Source organism: Hemicordylus capensis, chromosome 11 (genome assembly GCF_027244095.1).
Source record: "Hemicordylus capensis ecotype Gifberg chromosome 11, rHemCap1.1.pri, whole genome shotgun sequence".
Lineage (NCBI taxonomy): Eukaryota > Metazoa > Chordata > Lepidosauria > Squamata > Cordylidae > Hemicordylus > Hemicordylus capensis.
Genome location: NC_069667.1, coordinates 16,806,591 through 16,826,922, shown reverse-complemented (window position 1 = coordinate 16,826,922; position 20,332 = coordinate 16,806,591). Strand labels below are relative to the sequence as shown.

Below are 20,332 nucleotides of genomic sequence, written 5' to 3'. Positions count from 1 at the left end.
CAGACAGATCTAACCATTGTAGGGCAGCTGTAAGTTTGCAGCAAAGTCTGCATTTGGATGGGGCTGATTGGCTAGCACCCATGCCATCACCAGGACACTTCTCCCCTCAACAACTGGAGCAACTTTCTTACTTTTTGGTGAAATTGTTCTTAATGGAAGAGAAATATAAGTGAAGAAATATACACACCACACTTTAGTCTTGTTTTTAAAATGCTGGCAGCCCATACTATTATTATTTTTATTATTATTTATGATATGAAACATGAAACACACATGAAACACATGGGCCAAGGGGCCCAACTGATGGCTAGCTCAGTCTTCAGCTTGACAGAAACAGCATTGAGATTGTGAAACGGGACTCAGCACAGCCCTGCGTGCGAACATGCTGCTGTGGTTCCTAATGGCTGTTTTGCATCGTGTCCTTTACCTGTTTTGGCAGCAGACATGCTTCTGTTCTTCTATTCTTCCTGATCCTCTTTTTTAGCTCTGGATATTTTATTTCTGCCTGATTTTAACTGCATACGTGCCTCTGACCTACCCCTCTGATCTTAGTTTGCAGCTCTGGAACTCAATCTTTCCCTATTTGGGGGAACAATCCCATCTTTAAAAGCACTTCCATCGTCAGCCTGAGTGCCTGGTGCCGCCTTGAAAGAAGGCCAGATTATTGCCTCCGCAGGTCAGCAGGAATGTCTCCCATCTCTTAGTTTCTGTTTGGTGCTGCACGTCTCCCCAAAATTGATGGTGCCTCTAATGTCCAATAGGGACATGCATGAAATGGATTTTGCATTTTTGTTTGGAGCTCGAAACAATACATGGATGGCCGAAACGTTTTGTTGAAACAGCGATCGGCCTGGTTGTTTTGATGAAACAAAACATGATATGTTTTGAGTGTTCCGGCCATAGGGAGCAATGGGGAAACTTGAAACACCCCATTGTTCCCAGGGGTAGCACCTAGGGGCACCAAAGTGGGTTGGGTGGTAGGGCATGATGGGTGCTACTTACCAACCAATCCACAAAAGAAATGGGCAAGCAGTCAATTTTAAACAATTTTTTAGTTTAATTCCAAACCCCCACAAGATCAGAAGCCTGTGCCAGAAAACCAATCGGCAAGGGGAAAGCAGCCCGCCAAAATGGCACTCAAAATGTTTCGAATTGAAGGGGTTGTTTTGTTCCAAGCTCAAAACAGGCCCTTTATTTAAAGGGCATTTTGTTTCGAAGTCGAAGCACTTGAAATGGCCCGTTTTGAGTGGAAACGTTTCGACATCAAAATGTTTTGCACATTCTGAATGTCCAACTTTCCACTTCGACATGCACTTTTAAAAAAACAAGGCACGTTTTTAAAACCAACACTGGTGCTGGAGGAAAAGGCCTTTGATGGGCTAAGCCCCATCATTTGAGGCTTTTGGCCCAGTGAACTTTAACTGTGATGAGTGGGTGTGATCTCTCTTTGAAGCTGTAAAAACAGAGAAAGAAGGAGTGCCCTGGGCATTAAAAACACACCTCGGCAGGGAATCAGATCTTCAGGAATCTGGAAAGCAAAAAACATCTCTGCACAACCATAGGCAGTGCCAGAGGAGGGGTAAGAAATTCAGTGCTCTACAGATGAGTAAACAGCTCCCGCTCAGCCTCCCCCATTGCTGGGTTACGTTACTGAAAGTGCTTTCCTCTATTATCATCATATCCCTTCTTATTCACAAGCCGGGAAGTGGTGTGTGTCTGTGCGCACGCGCACGCATTCTGCTAGTACCTGGAACTTCTAACTGACTCATGAGTTAAAATAAGGCTGCAATCCTCAGCAGGCAGTGGTGTAGTGCTGCAGGAAGAGCAGGGACGTAGTTCCGTTACTTTCCCCCCTCCAGGGTCACAGCAGGGATGCAGAGCCCTGAGCTATCTACATGGAAATAATGGAGCTCTTCTCACGATTGGTGAGAAAAGCTCCGGGTCGGGGAAGGTGGGTTTAACTTACCTTCCCTGCAGACAATCTCTCTGTTCCTTCCCTGGGTGGGCAGAACGCCTGTCCAGATGACAGACATCTCGCCCAGCAGCTCCAGAGATTGGGGTGCTAGGATGTGCCACCACACCCTCCCCCCCACCGGAGCTCCAATAATGCACCAGGCCTGATTCTGGCAGTTCACATGCATGTGCAAAACCAGGCTGAGCTCCCCTAGCCTGGTTTTGCACATGTGTAAATAGCCTCAGTGTGTTGCTAGTCCAACCATTTATTACCATTCTTTCTGTCTTAGGAACATAGGGAGCTGCCATATACTGAGTCAGACCATAGGTCCATCTAGCTCAGGATTGTCTACACTGACTGGCAGTGGCTCTCCGTGGTTTCAGGCAGGAGTCTCTCCCAGACCTTCTGGAAATGCTGCCAGGGATTGAACCTGGGACCATCAGCATGCAAGTCCTATGATGGACTAGTATCAGGACATCCTAAAACAGGGAATGCCCATTGAAATGCACTGGTTCCTTCCAAATGGCCATGGAATGCATTGAATTTCCGAATGGCCAGTGGCCAGCAGGGGGAGCAGTCTCACGAAAACTCACAACCGGAAAATACAGCAACCTTTTTACGCCGGACATACGACGTTATAGCAATAAATGGCAGTGATTAAATCCAAAACAAAGCATCAGAAATGTAAACAGCACCCCGCTGACCACGTAGGGACTGCGGTGTCACAACACAAGAAGTGCAAGCACACGTCGCAGATACATCATGACCCCGTTGCAGGGTCTAATCTGGAAAGCACCCAGATGTCTTGAACCTTCTTGCCCAGGGATGTAGCTATAATTGAGTGAATGGGTTCAAAGGAATAGCAGGTGCTTGAAGCTGGGATTCTGACATCAGACCAGAATCCTCCCAAGCCTGGGAATCGTGAGAGAAGCAACCCCATGCCACAGTTGCTATAAAGCTCCACAAACCCGGGGCTTGGCCTGTAGCTCAAGGATAGAGCATCTGCTTTGCATGCAGAAGGTGCCTGAAACCTCGGCACGCCGCTGGCTGTCAGAGTAGACTGAGCTAGATGGACCAACGGTCTGACTCAGTCGGTGGCAGTTTCCCATCTGTTCTCAAACTACCATGTGCAAAAGTGATGTTCTCATCGGGAAAGCGGCTTCATTTCTTTCCTACGTGCTCGTACGGGTATTCTAGAACACCCAACATCTCTCTCCACAGCAGATTGGTTGACGCCTTCCTAGCATAGGGGGAGGGAAGTGGGATGAAGACTGCCTGTGATTCAGCTCTCCCCATCTGTCCTGAGAGGCTTCACTGCAGAACACACCCATCAGCGTTGTGGTTCTGGGTGGCCTCCTGCCCTCCCCGCCTCCTCAGGCACCTGCTGTGCAAACAGGTTCCGCTGCGCCTGTGCAATTGGCCTCTGCGTGGTCTCTGAACTTTTTTAAAAAATGTCCGCGAACCCCCTGAACCGAACCGGGGGGGGCGCGGTTCGAGGGGTGCTGGACCTAACTGGCCCGGTCCGGTTTGGGTCTGGTTCAGACCCAAACCGAACTGGACTAGCTGGTTCCGTGCACACCCGTAATGAACAATCTCATGTGTATTATTTGCAACAATGAAAAGGAGAGGGTGCTTGCTCTCTCTCTCTCTCTCTCTCTCTCTCTCTCTCTCTCTCTCTCTCTCTCTCTCTGTCTTGTCTTGTGGTAGCAAGCATGAATTGTCCCCTTTGCTAAGCAGGTTCTGCCCCTCGTTTGCATTTGGATGGGAAACTACATGTGAGCACCCAGATATTCCCCTTAGGGGATGGGGCCACTCTGAGAAGAGCATATCTGCATGATTGCATGGAGAAGGTTCCAAGTTCCCTCCCTGGCAGCATCTCCAAGATAGGGCTGAGAGAGACTTCTGCCTGCAACCTTGGAGAAGCCGCTGCCAGTTTGTGCAGACAATGCTGAGCTAAATGGACCAAGGGTCTGACTCAGTATATGGCAGCTTCCTAGGTTCCTGTGCTAGCCAGAATTGAAATTAGGGCCTTCTGCATGCAGAGCAGGAGGTTTACAGATGGACCACAGCCCCCTCCCTGAATAAAGATCATCGCTGTCATGTCCTTCTAGGGAGCTTCCCAGGGGCTGCCCTTGGAGCCAGACAGGCTGCCCTTTCCATGATCTGATCTAGCAAGGCAATTCATACATTGCCATTGCATAGGAACATAGGATGCTGCCTTATATTGGGTCGGACCCTTGGTCTATCTAGCTCAGTATCGTCTCCCCTGACTGGCAGCAGCTCTCCCAGGTTTCAGGCAGGAGTCTCTCCCAGTCCTACTTGGAGATGCTGCCAGGGAGTGAACCTGAGACTTCCTCCATAGAAGCATGCAACTGCTCCTGGCACCCCCAAGACAAAGAGTGGGTGCCAGGCGAGCTTCTCCGGGGAGGGAAGTTCTACCGATGGGGCACCACTGCTAAGAAGGCCCTGCTCTCTCCAGTCAACACTCACCGCCTCCTTAAGGACAGTGGAGACACCCAGAGGAAAGCCTTCAAAGATGGCTTTAGAACAGAACACTGGCAGGGTCCCCCGGGTCCCCCAGCTCCCTGGGTCTCTTCCAAGCCCGGTGAGGGTTTTAAGGCTGAAAGAGGTTCAGGCTAAGAGCCAACCTCATAAAATGCATCTGCAGAAATTAATCTATCCACAGTCCTTTAACTGATCCAGGGAGACATCAGGTTAAATGCTCTTTGGAGGGCTGAGAAAGAGGACTTTTCCACAATGCGGACTTTGGAGTGCTGATATCCCAGCATGCCCATTCCGTCCTAAACGCGCCTTATCTTGGAGAGTCCCGAGAAACTGCAGCAACTTTGCTCCGATTCAGAGTTTAACAGAAGCCAGGCTCCTGCTCTTAATTAGTATGAGCCGCTCGTTTGGAATCAAACTAATTGAACATTTGGAAGTGAAAGGTTAGCTTGGTAGACACCCATTAGTCTGCATTTTAATCAAAGTCAAAGCAGAAGTTGACTCAAAGGGGCTGGATGTTCCAGACAGGCACGCTCGACATCAGAGATGCCACTGGAGTTGAGGCGACCCTCCCATGAACCTGGATGGGTAGCAGATGTGGCGGCTACAAATGCCAAAAGGGGCATGTTTCAGAAAATAAGGTAGTCTGGGATTCATATATGAGCCCATCGGGTGGTCGGCCAGTGCCATCTGGGGGAATGAACGCTCCTTGTGATTTTGACAAGGTCTGTAACCCCCAGAGAGGGAAAAGAGGAGATGGGATTGCAAGACATTCAGCTTTCAGTGTGTTCTCCAGTAGACCTGCAGCAACCACGTTTGCAATGGTGTTTAAAAATACAAATATGACAAATATTTATATACCGCTTCTCAACAAAAGCTCCCAAAGAGGTTTACATAGATATAAATAATACATAAGATGGTCCCTGTCCCCCAAAGGGCTCACAATCTAAAAAAGAAACATCAGACACACCAGCAACACCCACTGGAGGGATGCTGTGCTGGGGATGGATAGGGCCAGTTGCTCTCTCGCTGCTGAAAACACAAAACTACTATAAAATGGTGCCGAAGTTGGAGGAATGGAAATGAAAATTGGCGGGGATGTTCTCCAAGGATTACTCTACAGAGAGAGTAGAACAATTTGCAAACTGATACCCTAACTCTAATTTAACCCTTCCGCCCTGGGCAAAAATGATTGCAATTTTATCCTAATCGTTTGGGGAGTGATAACATACAGAGTGATAAAGAAGAGGTGATAACATACAGAACGCTATGAGTGCAACCATGCTATCACCTATTTTCCATCTCTAAGGGGGTCACTCGAGGCACAAATGACCAGGCTCAAACTATCACACTTTGGACACATTATGCAAAGAACCAGCTCCCTTGGGAAGTCCATCATGCTGGGAAAAGTTGAAGGAAAGAGAAGAAGAGGACAGCCAGCAGCAAGGTGGATGGACTCAATTACGACAACAATGACTGCACCACTGAGAGACCTTAAAGGCCAAGTTGAAGACAGATCATCCTGGAGAGAATCTATCTATGTAATCGCTAAGAGGTGACACTGACTAGACGGCTCTTAATCAATCAAACAAGGGCGTAAGTAAAGTAAAGTTGTGCCATTGAGTTGGCGTTGACTTCTGGCGACCACAGAGCCCTGTGGTTTTCTTTGGTAGAATACAGGAGGGGTTTCCCATTGCCTTCTCCCATGCAGTATGAGATGATGCCTTCCATCATCTTCCTATATCGCTGCTGCCCGATATAGGGGTTTCCCATAATCTGGGAAACATACCAATGGGGATTCGAACTGGCAACCTCTTGTTCTCTAGGCAAGTTACTTACCTGCTGCACCATTAGGTGGCTCATATTGTCAAAAATCACTATGAGCTCTTGTCCCCTGAGACAGTACTGAGGGCCAACATTTATGGGCCTGGCTCGTGGACTAGATGTGGAAGAGCTTTCTTGTTCGATCCCAAACCAAATACAACCTATAGGAGCTTTCCCAGACCCCAGGTTTTACTGAGGCTTTACTGCAAGTTCGAAGTTGCCCCCCAAAAAACCAATGCAAAAAGTGAGCAAGAAGCCACAAAACAGACCGAACTGGCCCACAGGAAGCTTTCGATTCGAGGCCCACATTGCATTTTGCAAACCAACTGAGACACACTCACAAGCGAACTGTCAGCTGACAGCAAAGCCGACCCTGCCACGGAGCAGGGTGATGCAGGCTGCTTCAGGGGGCCAAGAAAGTGGGCTACTTCTCAAGGGGATTGCGGTAGCCCACCCAGCAACACTCCTCCCCCCAGGAATGGCCTTCAGAGGAGGGGAGGAGAAATGGTGCCATGCCACTTTCCCATATCGTCTTCCAAGGGGAAGAGATTTGCAAGGGAAGAATGAAGTGGGCGTGGGAAGGGGAACAGAGGAAGGGCAAGGAGATATCCTCGGATGCTCTGCTCCAGGCAGCAAAAGTCAAGGACCAGCAGGGGCTGAGAAAAGATGGGAGCTGCTTCCTGTGAGATATTGGCTTCCTGTTGCCAAGGACACCAACTCAGCAGCGGGCTGGCATCACACCCCTGTGAGGATTCACCTTGGCTCATTTCCTTGCGATGGCAGGTCCGTGTGTCTGACTGCGGGCCGGAAGCTTGGTGGCCACTGGCCAGCCAAAGCTCAGGCTACTCAAGTGATGAGCACCAGCTTCGTGCCCTGATTATGACCCCCATGGCATATAAGGAAAGAGTGTGGGCTCCCTACAATTGGGGATTTCTGCACCATCACCACCCCAGTGCCCTGAGAAAAGGTAACCATAGATAGCACTGGTCTGTTGTGGTTTCCCCACCTCCCCATTTCTTATAACGTTCTTGGGGCTTTTTGTAGTGGTTTCATTTTTTTATGTGGCCTTTGCGTTCCAATTATATCTGATTGCCACTGCTGCAGAAGCAAAGTTACACTTGCCAAACAGTGTAATGCCTGCCAAGCAACGTATGGTTTTCAAAAGGAAGGTGTTGAGAAGGTCATTCTTGGGCAGACGGCATTTCATAGGGTGTAGACAAATGTGTGGTGGAAGATAGGAAGCTGCCATATACTGAGTCAGACCCTTGTTCCATCTAGCCCAGTATTGTCTACACTGACTGGCAGCGGCTCTCCATGGTTCCAGGTAGGGGTTTCTCCCAACTCTAAGGGGAATATCTTACAGCAGTCAGTGCTCACAAGTAGCCACACATCCAAATGCAAACCAGGATAGGCCCTGCTAGGGGTGTGCACAAAACCGGCTTGCCCCGTTGGGTATGAGTCTGAACTGGACTCAAACTGAACTGGGCATGTTGTGCCCTCTAAGCAGACCCCCTGCTCAGCTCAAATTGGAGCAAGTTTGGGGGTTCTAAGGTGAATTTTTTAATTAAAAAAACAAGCCCACTCACCACCGGGTCCAGCAGCCTTGGGGGGTGCTGTCGTGGGAAAGGGGTCTCTGCCATTTTCCCCTCCCACCACTGGCCTCCCCCCACTCTTCCAAGGGCCATTTCAGCCCATTTCCAGGAAATTCCTGCCCTTTCTCTTGTGGTGGTGGCCACTTTGGTGGCGGCTGCGCATGCGCCTTTGCTATTTGCATGGCCTGGTGCATGAAAGGCCCTGAACTGGCCCCGAGCTAGCTGGGGCCTGGTCTGATTCAAGGGCGAGCCCTCGAGCCGAACCAAGTCAATGGCAAATCGGCTCGACCTTGAGACAGTTTGTACATCCCTAGGCTCTACTTAGCAAAGGGGATCATTAATACTATGATATGCAACATCAATACAATTTTGTGCTTGTTTTTGTGTTTTTAAAACGTTTTAAAGCTTTTAAACCGACATTGCAAATTTGGCCGCTGCAGACCCGACGGTCAGGACAATAAAAACATGATAAACGGAAGGCTTCAGGTCGTGCAATGTGGTCACCTCATTTTTATCTCTAGGGGTGTAGACCTTTTCGAAAACCACCGTACACATTCGTCCCTCCAGATGGTGCTCACCCAGGGGTGTAGCTATAATTGAGCAAAAGGGTTCAAAGAACACGGGCCGCCAGGCCCGGCAGCTCCACTCCTCCCCATTTTCTTCATTATCTCCCTCACTCTGGGGGGCCCGCCAGAGAGAGGGATGAACATGGGCCCCCTCTCCTCTAGCTACGCCCCTGTGCTCACCTCAGCTGGCTAGTACACTTGAGGGTGTCAACTGGGGATGTGTGTGTGTGATATAGGCTATGTGTAACTGACTCATGTGCATGCCGGAGGAAAATCCGGAAGGATACTCAGCCAAATAGAAGAGCAAGCAGTTCTTTGCTGCCTGTTAGGAGAGAGAAAGCCTGAAACCTGAAAACCCATCATGAAGTAGGTTGAGGCTGCCCCCTAGTGGCCAAAATGCTTCCTTGCACAGCACTGCGGTTTCCTCCCCTAAAATTTATCTATCTATCTATCTATCTATCTATCTATCTATCTATCTATATACAGTGCATACATTTATCTCTAGGCTCGGGCGTGTCCATCTTCCTAGGTCCTGAGAACTTGTTCTCCATTAATGCGTCTGCCACGGAACTCCTGCATGGGGCAGAGAGGATTCTGGGATACGTTCCAGATTGCCCATCTGCTTCACGAAAGCAGACTGGTCAGGCCCCCATAAGCGCCACCATTGCCTTGCATGGTCTGAACGTGAATTCCGATCCCTACTTTGGGTCCCCTGATGTTGTTGGACTACAATGCCCATCATCCCCAGCCACAGTGGCCTTTGGTCATCACTCTAAAATACACTGGATACTCGTTTGTTCTCTGCACAGCCTCGCAATGTATCTCCAGTCCTGGGTGAAAGCAACACTCACACTTTTGCAAGGGACTTTGGGAGGGAAAAAAGACATCGACTGCCGAGTTCCCAATTTTTTTTAAAAAAAAACCTCTGCATTTTATTGATTTACAACAGTACTGTGTTAATTTAACAAATAAATGAACAAAAACATCCCCAGTATAAAAACAAGTCCATGGGAAAAATACAATTCTTTCTCCCACTGATCGCCACAGGCCAGTCGTGAAGGACGGAGACCCAGTCTCTGCCACACCAGCCATTTTGTGCACGAGAAAATACAGTCTGAAAGAAAGAGAGGAGGGAAACCCTTCTCCCCGGCAAAGAGAGTGCAGAGAGTCAGTTTTCGACTCTGTCTTTGCAGCCCAAGTGCTCACGTGAGGACATTAGGCTTTGGAGCCACCAGCCTTCACAAGACAGGATGTGTTGAAATGGAGGTTTGATGAGTACAGGCCAAGTGGTATGGTTGTCTGCAACGTCCTGCCAAGTTGTGAGGAGAATATTTACACACATCTGCCTCATGACCAGAAACTGGGGAAACAGACAATGAGGCTGTTTTCATGAGCAGCCAAGACCAGGCTATGGCAGTTAAGCCCGGGATTGGCTGCCTGTAAGAACGGGCGGGAACCAAGCATCGGCAAACCCGCCTATGGAGTCCACTGGTTGGCCAAGGTGAAGGGCACAAGAGAGCCCTTAACTCGGGCTAACTGCTCGTGTGTGAGCACCGCCAGCTCCCTGCTGGTGCTGGCACAGAAGCAGGTTCCTGGTCGTCACTAGGGGGGTCCCCACAATGCACTCGTGTGGTGCATTGTGGGATTTCTGGGGGCCGGGACCATGCGTCCTGAGCCTCACACCTCTGCGATCCCTGGGGCAGCAGCAGACTGTCTGGGTGCACAAGCTGTGCCCAGAAGGTCCTCGGAGATCATCTGCAGGGAAGGTGGGCTTCTGCAGTCTTCCCTGCCACCCCACTCGCCTGGCTGTGAGAAGGACCTCATTGTGTGAGGGCCCCGTAGGAATCTCTTGTGGGTTCCATCAGAGAGAGGCCGTAGCTCTTCTTCTGTTCTCCCAGAGTGAAGCCAAAAGGCCCAAGACTATTTCTTGGTCCATGGCCCAAGACCGAGTCCTTTTCTCGGTCCACGGCCCAAGACCGAGACCATTTCTTTCCAGAGTTGGACCAACTCTGAGACCTCAACCATCGGACTGCATCTGGCCACTCAGTAGGGTTGCCAACTCTGACTGAAGCTCTTCCTGCAGTTTCCCCTCCCCTCCTCAAATATTTTCCCCATCTGTTTGCAAGCCATGAAAATTCCCAGGACTGCTTTCAAGAGTCTCCTGTAGACTGATGATGCCAATTCCTGGAACATTTCCAGACAGCAGGCTTTACTGCAAGTTTACTGAGAGGCTTTACTGCAAGTTCAAAGTTGCACCCCAAAACCAACGACACAAAAAGAGGATTTTTTAAAAAAACCTGGACATAAATCCGACTATGCTCTAACATGCAGTGACAAACCTGAAGCATGTCCGGAGTGCTGCCCAATAACTCACAGGGACTTCAGGGTAAATCTGGCCAAAATGTGAACGCACACCCTCCATTCCGGAGGAGATGCAAACTAAAAGCCCTGTGTGAAAAATACCCTGGTGACTCCAGGTCAATCCTGGGGGGTAGGTGGATTGGGAACCCCAAACCATGGCAGGAAATCATGCTGAAGCCATGTGTATCCTACTTTCCTGTCTCTGCAGGGGACAGAAAAGAGAGGGCTAATTCCATGAGAGGTAACACCAAGAGGCAAAAAGGTTTTTATGTGGAACTGGTGCTGGTTGAAGAGCGGAAGTGGGTTAGAAGGGAACTAGGCAGCAAGTGCTGGGTGCTTGTGCAATATTCTGAAGAAGAAGGACATCCCACTTGTGTCCCCCACCAACACACAAGTTGGGAAGAGGAGCAATAGTCAAGGTGTGGAAAGGCACTGTCTGGTAGGAGAATGTGGCCACTGTCAGAATCTCATGCTGAGATATATAAACAGAAGATCCGTGCAAGACTAAGTCAAAATCTTGCTTGGCAGGCCAGCCAATCACTCTGAGAACACCTCTGAGAACACCCAGGGCTATGATTCCACTTCCTGGAAATCTCAGCTTGTTTAAAAACATGGGCAAGTATAAATTGCTGTGGCCGTGAAGATATATATGAAAGTATACCGGCAATTCAGTTTCCTAAGACGCTATTTTTTAAAAACAACAACAACACCAAAGTTACTAGTTCTCATGGCCGTGAAAATATGCATAGAAGTATGTGGGAAAGGCCTACTGAAATCTCAGAAAGTAGATAGATTCCCAAGTAAGTTTTCTAGTAAGTTGAAGTGGTGAGGGCAGGAAAGTTGAATTCCTGGAATCACTCCCACGATAGCAAAAATAATAAATTATGCAAAATAATACAAATTTTAAAAAACACATTATGCAGCTAGCAAAACGATGCACAGTATCCAGGTTTTCTTGATGGCACTTTTGTGTCTGGGCACAGAAATATTTGTAGTGTGTTGGACACACCGTGCTGGGAATCGCAAAAAGAAAGTGGATCTTAGACCTGGCTTCCTAACAGTTGAGCCACCTAGGCATGTCTACTCAGAAGCAAGCTCCGTTGAGTTTGATTTAGGAAACATGCATAGGATTGCGGCCTTAGGCACTCACAAGAGTCATCGCTTCACAGTGTTACTGGAGTGCATTCACATCACAACGCCCCTGCGAGGGAGAAGATTGCTGCCATCCCTTATTTTTCAGGTAGAGGATTAACATTTGCAGGGGGCTTGTGCAATGCCCTTCCATACAAGAATGACGGTGGGGCAGAGATTGGACCCCACTGGGGATAAGGCTGAGCCAGTTGCTGAACTCTGCCTCATACCATGCATAGCATGGACCCAATTCATGCATACCCATGTGGAGAAGATTTTGTTCTGTCGTCTCTATACCCTGAAAATGTCCATGTTGGGCCTGAAGAACCTGCCTCCCGGCTCTGCCATTCTAATATCTGTTGCTTTGCTGTAGCATCTCCACGTTCCTCAGATTTAACAGTATGACTTTCACAATGTCCATCCCTCCTTTCCATGCACGTTGTGTTGGGGGTTCCTATCAAGGAAGGCGCTTGCGTCCGGCCATCCTTTCATTCCAGTTTGTGGATGTAGCCGTCTACGGTGGGCAGCTCCAGATCTCGTCCTTCCTTGGCGGGGTTGGTCATATGGCTGTACCTTTCTCCCCGATGGCACTCCAGGTAGGGGCCCCAGTTGGGTGCTGGCTTACAGCAGAAGACGATACGCTGAGAAGGGGAGAAATGGAAAGAATGGGGAATGGACTCGGTTCAAGCATATTATTGACAAAACAGGCAGATTCGTGGAGGAAGACTGGCCGATTAGTGGCGCCTAGCTCCGAGTACCGTCTTTACCTGGATCCAAGACTAGGTTTTCCCCAAGTTCTTTCACATTAGAAAAAGGAGGATCATCTTAAATTCAGAGTTCTCTTCCTTTGGGGCAAATAAGGGTATAACCTGTATTTAACCTCTTTTTTTAAAGGGGCTCGTCTTAAATTCAGAGTCATCTTGTACTCAGGTAAATAGGTAGATCCTCCATATCCAAGGGCAGTATACCTCTAATGATGGGTTGAACATTCTCTGCAATTTGGCCTCATGTTTTCCCCTCACAGAAATGAGCTTTGCAAGGAATGTGAGGAGAGGCAGGGTAAGACTCCCTAAAAATAAGTAGGGCAGAAGAAGGAAGCGATTAATGCCTACCCTCCAAATTGAGGCCAAATTGCAGAGAATGATGGAGGATGTTTTCCTGTATCTCTAGGACTATAAATATGGTCCCCGCTCTGCGTTCATGGCAGGGATGTCTCCTGAGGTAGCCAGGGATACCTCAGAAATATTTCCTGCTCCTCCCTTTGTTGTACAGTGCTAATCTGCTGGACATGGGAACAAAGTCTCAGACAATACAGTCATAGCATATCATGGTATTATTGCTATGAGGGGGCACTGTAGGACCCCGTAACACTGTCCTTTGGATTAATTATTTTAATAACTAGCATTGTTTTTTTTAAAAAAACCCGAATCACTCACTCCTCTATCAGAGAACATGCAGCAGAAACCAGTTAGGGATGTGCCTGAAACAGATTTTGCTATTTGTGTCGAGCTCGAAACAAATGGCAGAATCCTCAAATCAATTTGTCAAGAGAGTGGCCAAAGCCAGCTGTTTCAATGGATCAACCTCAAAACACTTGCCATTCTGAGGCCTGTTTTTCTGGGGAGAGCTTGTCTATCAATTGGGGTCGGTTGGCAGGTAGACCAGTCCTTTGATGCGGGTCAATGCGCCAAGTCCAGAGCGGAGGGCTGGTCTCCCCACCAACCCTAATGGGTAGACCAGCTCTCCCTGGAATAACAGGCCTCAAAATGGCGCTTGGAACGTTTCGTTTCGAAACAGGGCTGTTTCGTTTCAAGCTCGAATCGATTTGAGCTCGAATCGATTTGCACATCTCTAAAGCTAGTACAGCTAGCTTGGCAGGAGACTCCTCCAGCCTCCCAGGAGCCAGGCCAACCCTTTAGCTTCCTTCCTAGACAGGAACAGGGCCGGGTGAGACCATGTCTGCAGGGGGATGCAGGGTCCTCTCCCTTGGGGATTTCAGCTGGCCTAGTCCCCCACCTCAGTCTTTCCTGACACATGGAAGATGAAACTAGCCTAGAAAGCAGACTGCAAGGTTTGGCCTAATCCAAAAAGACAGTGGGCTCGTTCTCACTATCATATGGGGCTGGGCTGGGGGGATGGCACTCTCTTGCCCCATGCCTCCGACCTAGACAACCAGAGACTCCTTTGGGCTCTGCAAGACATTGCCCGTCGACATGAACACCACAGCCACGTTCTCTATCGCTAAAATCGGGAACTGGGGCCTCCACATATACCATAATGCATTGCGGGAGCCACTGAGAGGCAGCCTTCAGTAATGCAGCAACTCTCCTCTCCCTGGCCCTGCAAGCCACAGGACTCTGTGACTAAAATGACCGTTGGCTGCCCAGGAGCATTTTAAAGCTACGCGGCAGCACAGATTACCACAAAAGAGGATAGGACAGGCTCCGTTTCCCTCCTACCTCACTTTTAACCTGGGTAGCAGAGCTGGGCTACTCTGGTCCGGAGCTGCTGAGTCCGAAGGCCTCCCAGACCTCCAGACAGCCACAGATCCCGGGGCTAACCCACCCTACCCAGGGCTCTGTGGTGGCAAGAAGAGCCCCAGGATTTCCTAAGAGGAATCTCTTCGATTCTCTGAATAAATTTTGAAAATGCCAAGCAAGCTTGATTAATTAGATAAATGAGCTAACAACATCCAATGTCCCCTGCGAACTGAGCAGAGGGGCACGTTTTTAAAGTGGTGATTCTTTTTATTGATCAGGGGGAGATAACTGGGGAGATAACTGGCCCTCTCCATCCCCAGCACAACATACCTCCAGTGGCTGTTGCTGGTGTCTATCTGATGTTTCCTTTTTTTAGGCTCTTTGTGGGCTCTTTGAGAGCCTCATTAATTAATTAATTAGCTATCTAGCTAGCTTGCTTATTTATTTATATTTCTGTAAATTGCTCTGGGAAACTTTTCTTGAACAATGGTATATACATACTTTTCGTATTCCTATTCCTGTTCCTTTATCTCTAAAAAATTTTGATATACAGCAAAACAAAAAACAAACAAAAAACCCCAAACTACTTGCTCTGGAGTTATCGCCATTTCGCTGAGCCATGATTGTCAACTTGACCCTAAGATCACGCTTCCAAACCCCACCATTTGAATGGAAATCTCTCACACAGATTAAGGTGCGACCTTAATATTTAACAGACCAAAACGGAACCAATATGTCTTTGCGGAAAGTGTCCCCCGAGGACAGAAAAGTGAAAGCCATTGTTCTACAAAACTCAGCAGAGAGGCCTTGAAACTGTGGGAACCGGTCACTATGTCACTCCGGCTGAACTGACGTTCTTGCTAATGGTTCCGACCCTGCTTGAAGGTGGCCCCCGTTTTCCTGGGAGGGGATAGCAGCGTTTGTGACCTGGCACGTGCTTTCCTCGGAGGCTCACCTGCCACAGATTCCCTTGTGCCTTGCAAATCTTGTAAATGGCCACAATGGGGATCCAGATGAGGCAGAACGAGATCATGCACCAGCCAACAGCAGAGCCCCAGGTAGGGTACACGATCTTGCCAAAGGTAGGGGCTTCAAAGGTGACCAAAGACCAGATCAGGATTGCCTGTTTGGAAAGGAAAGACAAGAAACAAGAGGAAAGGTGTGAGACTCAGAATTGGACCAGCTGAGCTGGACAAACCAGGCTCATAGGAACATAGGCAGCTGCCATATACTGAGTCAGACCCTTGGTCTATCTAGCTCAGTATTGCTTTCACACACTGGCAGCGGCTTCTCCAAGGTTGCAGGCAGGAATCTCTCTCAGCCCAATCTTGGAGATGCTGCCATGGAGGGAACTTGGAAACTTCTGCTCTTCCCAGAGCGGCTCCAAATATCTTACAGTGCTCACACTTTTAGTCTCCCATTCATTTGCAACCAGGGTGGACCCTACTTAGTTAATGGGACGAGTCATGCTTGCTACCTCAAGACTAGCTCTCCTCTCAACCAAGGCTCACCGGAGTCTTGGATTCCCAGACTCTAAAGCGGATCAAAAAGGAAACTTGGACAGTCCCAGCTGCCCCACCAAAGCACCCTCGAAGGATGCTCCTTCCAGCTTTCTAGCACAGCTGCAATGGAAACATTTGTACAGGGTATTTAAAATGGTGATTCCGGGGAGATCATAAAATGTTAAAGCTAGGGGGACTCCAGAGACCTTCTCTGATGGTGGTGGCCAGGTGGAACATAGGAAACTGTCTTATACTGAGTCAGACCATGGGTCCATCTAGCTCAGTATTGTCTACCCAGACTGGCAGCGACTTCTCCAAGGCTGCAGGCAGGAGTCTCTCTCAGCCCTGTCTGGAGATGCTGCCAGGGAGGGAACTAGGAACTTTCTGCATGCAAGATGTCAGGTGCTCTTCCAAGAGTAGCCCCAGCCTCAAAGGAGAATACCTTACTGTGTTCACATGTCTCCCATTCAAATGCAAACCAGGGAAGACCCTGCTTAGCAAAGGGGACAATTTATTCTTGCTACCACCAGACCAGCTCTTCTCCTTGGAGACACACCCAGTTCAAGGTTCCCCCAAGGAGCAGGCTTTTAAAACATTCTAAACCTGTTTATTTAGGAAGGCTTTTTTCGCTCTCGGGTGGGTATTGTTTTGCTGGCCTGCTGCTGTTTGGCTTTAACAGCAGAGAGCACCAGTAATTTTATTGGTGATTTAATATTCCGCTTATCTTAATTGTTTTCTGCTGTGAGCCACTTTGAGAGTCCGGCATGGGCTAGTAAAAACATGATAGGTTTTGTAACAAATAAAACCAGATTCCATACACAGACTCAAATCCTCCTTTTCTTCCTCATGTAATATTAAAACAATTAAAATGTAGATCCCATACACAGATGCAAATCCTCCTTTTTCTCCTCATTTAAGATTGTTATGGGAATTGGGGGACCATTTTTTGTAAAGCTTATGGTTTGCCATTATGGTTTCATCAGTGGGAGCTAACAACAGGAGATTATGAGCTCCTGCCAGCTGAAAACCTCTCTTCTCCTGCCCTTGAAATGGCATGCCCACAGCTGGAAAAATTGTGGTGAGCGGGTCTGGAGGAGGAAGAATCAATATAGAACACCCATAACCCAAATACAAATAACTGGGTGTGCTTAAGCTTATTTAAGTGTAATAAATAGTCACAAGGGAGAGCACAGAAGAAAGTGAGAGAAATTGAGATGGGATAAAGACTATGCAATTATTTCACATACTCATTTTAAGGCAGATTTGTAGCTGGCAGATGGGGACCTGGGGTTTAGATAAGCGGAATAGCAGCTGAACTGTACATACACTGCAAACGTGACTGTACTTTAGGACTCTGGTTGCCAGCAACGATCTAGGGAAGGAGGCCTTTTGTGCTGGCACATTTACACCCTGCAACTTGGAGTGGATGTTCTTGGCTAATGCTTGCAGGGAGTCAAGGACAGAATGCTCCATTTACATTGCCTGAATTCCAGACTAAGCCCCACACCGATATTTATTGTTTCCTCCAATGTGGCCAAGAACTGATCAAGAGATGAAGGTGGGGAATCTCACCGTGAAAGGTTGGGGAAAGGCAGGAGGTGGGGAGAATAAGCTCGAGGGAATTATGCCTGGTGGACTGATATAGGAAGCTGGAGAGAAACATTAACATTTGGCATCGGTGCTCCTTAATGCAAGGTGGCCAATCGAGCCATTCTTGAAACAACCTTGTGTGGAGCTTGTGGGACTCACTGCCACAAGATGGCCACTGGCTTGAAAAGGCTGCTACACACATTCATGGGGTAAGAGGAAGAGATCAATCAATGACTATTAGTTAGGGTGAGGCTATATGGGTCCTCCATGTTCAGAGGCAGTATACCCCTGGATTCCAGTTTTTGGAGAGCAGACAGTCTGGGGGTGAGGGCTCTAGCCTTCATATCCTGCTTTGGGGCTTCCCAGAGGCATCTTGTTGGTTACTGGGACAAACCGGATGCTGGATTGGATGGGCCCACTTTGGTCTGATCCAGCAAGACTCTGTTAGTTCTTATTAGTCATGATAGTTAGGAAGTGAACCTTCCTATCCAGAGGTAGAGTACTAGATGCTTGGGACATAAAATCACTTGGTGGGGGGTGCCTTTTATGCTGGGGGTGAAAAATGGGGGTGTCTTCATGCCCTGCTTGCAGGATAAGGGAGACTTTGGGTTCAGATCCCCACTCAGCAATGAAACTCACTGGGTCATCTTGGGCCTGCCACTCTCTTTCAAACTAACCTACCTCACAGGGCTGCTGTGAGGATAAAAAGGTAGCAGGGAGAGAGAAAAATGGTGTACTTGGCCCTGAGCCCTTTGGAGGAAAGAATGGAATCATAATGCAAGACATTAATATGTTTGGAGTCTGCAGGATCTTCCCCCACAGAACTACTGAAATCTCTCACTAAGAATCTGGAACGGGGCGCCCTGATGACTTACAATCAGGAGACAAGGGGTGATGACGAACCAGCACACTCTCCACCACAGCCAGAAGCAGAAGCTTTTCTTCCCAAGCATCATTTCTACATCTTGGATAAATCGGTTTCCACCTGTGCAAAATAGCCAAAGAAAGCAATATTAGACCTGCATTTGTGACTGGAGATGCGTAAGACCTGAGGACACATCTCCTCCCAGAGGATTTAGCTCAGTTTGTGGTCCATCAGCCCACTGGCATGGTGGGTACCCACCATCTGGGGGTGCTCGTTGTGATTTTTGACAAGTTCTACACCCCGAGAAATAGAAAAGAGGTTGAGAGTGTTGCAAGACTTTTTGGCTTTCGATGTGTTCCAGCCATCAGATCTGCAGTGACCAAATTTGCAGTGCTGTTTTAAAAGCTTTGAAATGTTTTTAAAACACAAAATAGAATTTTGTTGATGTGGCACAGGAACATAGGAAGCTGCCATATACTGAGTCAGACCATTGGTCTATCTAGCTCAGTATTGTCTTCACAGACTGGCAGCGGCTTCTCCAAGGTTTCAGGCAGAAATCTCTCTCAGTCCTATCCTGGAGATGCCAGGGAGAGAACTTGGAATCTTCTGCTCTTCCCAGAGCGGCCCCATCCCCTAAGGGGAATATCTTACTACTACTACTACTGCTGCTGCTGCTACTACTGCTACAAATGTTTATAAACCATTTTCCAACAAAAGTGCCCAAAGCAGTTTACATAGAGAAATAAAAAATAAATGAAAATGGACCCCCTATCCCCAAGGGGCTCACAATCTGAAACAAGAAACTTAAGATAGACACCAGCATCAGCCACTGGAGGGATGCTGTGCTGGGGTTGGATAGGGCCAGTTGCTGTCCCCCTGCTACATACAAGATAATCAGCACTTTGAAGGTGCCTCTTTGTTCAGTTAGCAGGGGTTTACTCAGTTAGCAGGGGTTACAGTGCTCACATGTAATCTCCCATTCAAATGCAAACCAGGGCAGACACTGCTTAGCAAAGGGGACAATTCATGCTTGCTAACACAAGACTCGGCTCTGTGGGAAATGACTTGCCTAGCAAGCATGAGGTTGCTGGTTCAAATCCCTGCTGGTACCTATATCAGGCAGCAGCAATATAGGAAGATGCTGAAAGACATCATCTCATACTGCGTGGGAGATGGCAATGGTAAACCCCTCCTGTATTCTACCAAAGACAACCACAGGACTCTGTGGTCGCCAGGAGTCGACACCGACTCGATGGCACACTTTACCTTTACCACAAGACCAGCTCTCCTGATCTTGTCAGAGAGAGGAAATAAAAATGTCCTCCAAGGATTACTCCATAGAAAGAGTACATCAATGTGTTAATTGTGACCCTTACCGTGACCCTAATGTGCAAAAATGATTGCAATTTCACCCTCATCGTTTGGAGGGAGGGATAAAGATGGGTAATAACACACAACAAAAAGCTGTTAAGTGCAACAACGCTCTCTCCTTTTTTTCCATTTCTAGGGTCTGGGGACCCAAATTGGAGAATCCCTCTCACATGAACCCCTTACCGTAAATCCAGCTGATTCCTACGATCTCCAGGACTGCCGCAAAAAGGATTCCCCATCCGGCACAGAAATGGTCCACCAGATTGACCCAGTAGATTCCTGCCTACAAAAATGGAGAGAGAGAGAGAGAAAAGATGTTCTGCACAGGTTTCCTATTTTATTACAACCTTCTTAGCTTGCTGAACAACAGTGATGTTAGAGCTCCAGAGTGCTCTGGAATGATACAGCATTGGGCATATTGTTGGCAAGAACAAAAATGTCTCACTCCCACGGCTGCTGCCACCCTGGTAAGCATTCCCATGAACCTTAGAGGGCCACCCACAGAGGAAGGGGCCCGCTGGAGGGCAATTCACCCAAATAAGGAAGCTGCCTTAGACCGAGTCAGACACTTGGTCCATCTCCCATCTTGTCTAC

The 20,332-nt window shown here is 48.3% G+C and overlaps 1 protein-coding gene across 1 annotated transcript in view; it reads right to left on the bottom strand.

Annotated features, from left to right (window-relative positions):
* Window positions 1-12,418: 12,418 nt before the first annotated feature.
* SLC6A14 (solute carrier family 6 member 14) overlaps window positions 12,419-20,332 on the bottom strand; it is a 34,626-nt gene continuing 26,712 nt past the window's right edge. The window contains exons 11-14 of the mRNA XM_053274178.1: window positions 19,922-20,021; window positions 18,378-18,487; window positions 15,366-15,533; window positions 12,419-12,571 (exon numbers count right to left, since the gene is read on the bottom strand). Coding sequence (XP_053130153.1) covers window positions 12,419-12,571; window positions 15,366-15,533; window positions 18,378-18,487; window positions 19,922-20,021 — 531 coding nt within the window. The remainder of the gene's footprint in view (window positions 12,572-15,365; window positions 15,534-18,377; window positions 18,488-19,921; window positions 20,022-20,332) is intronic.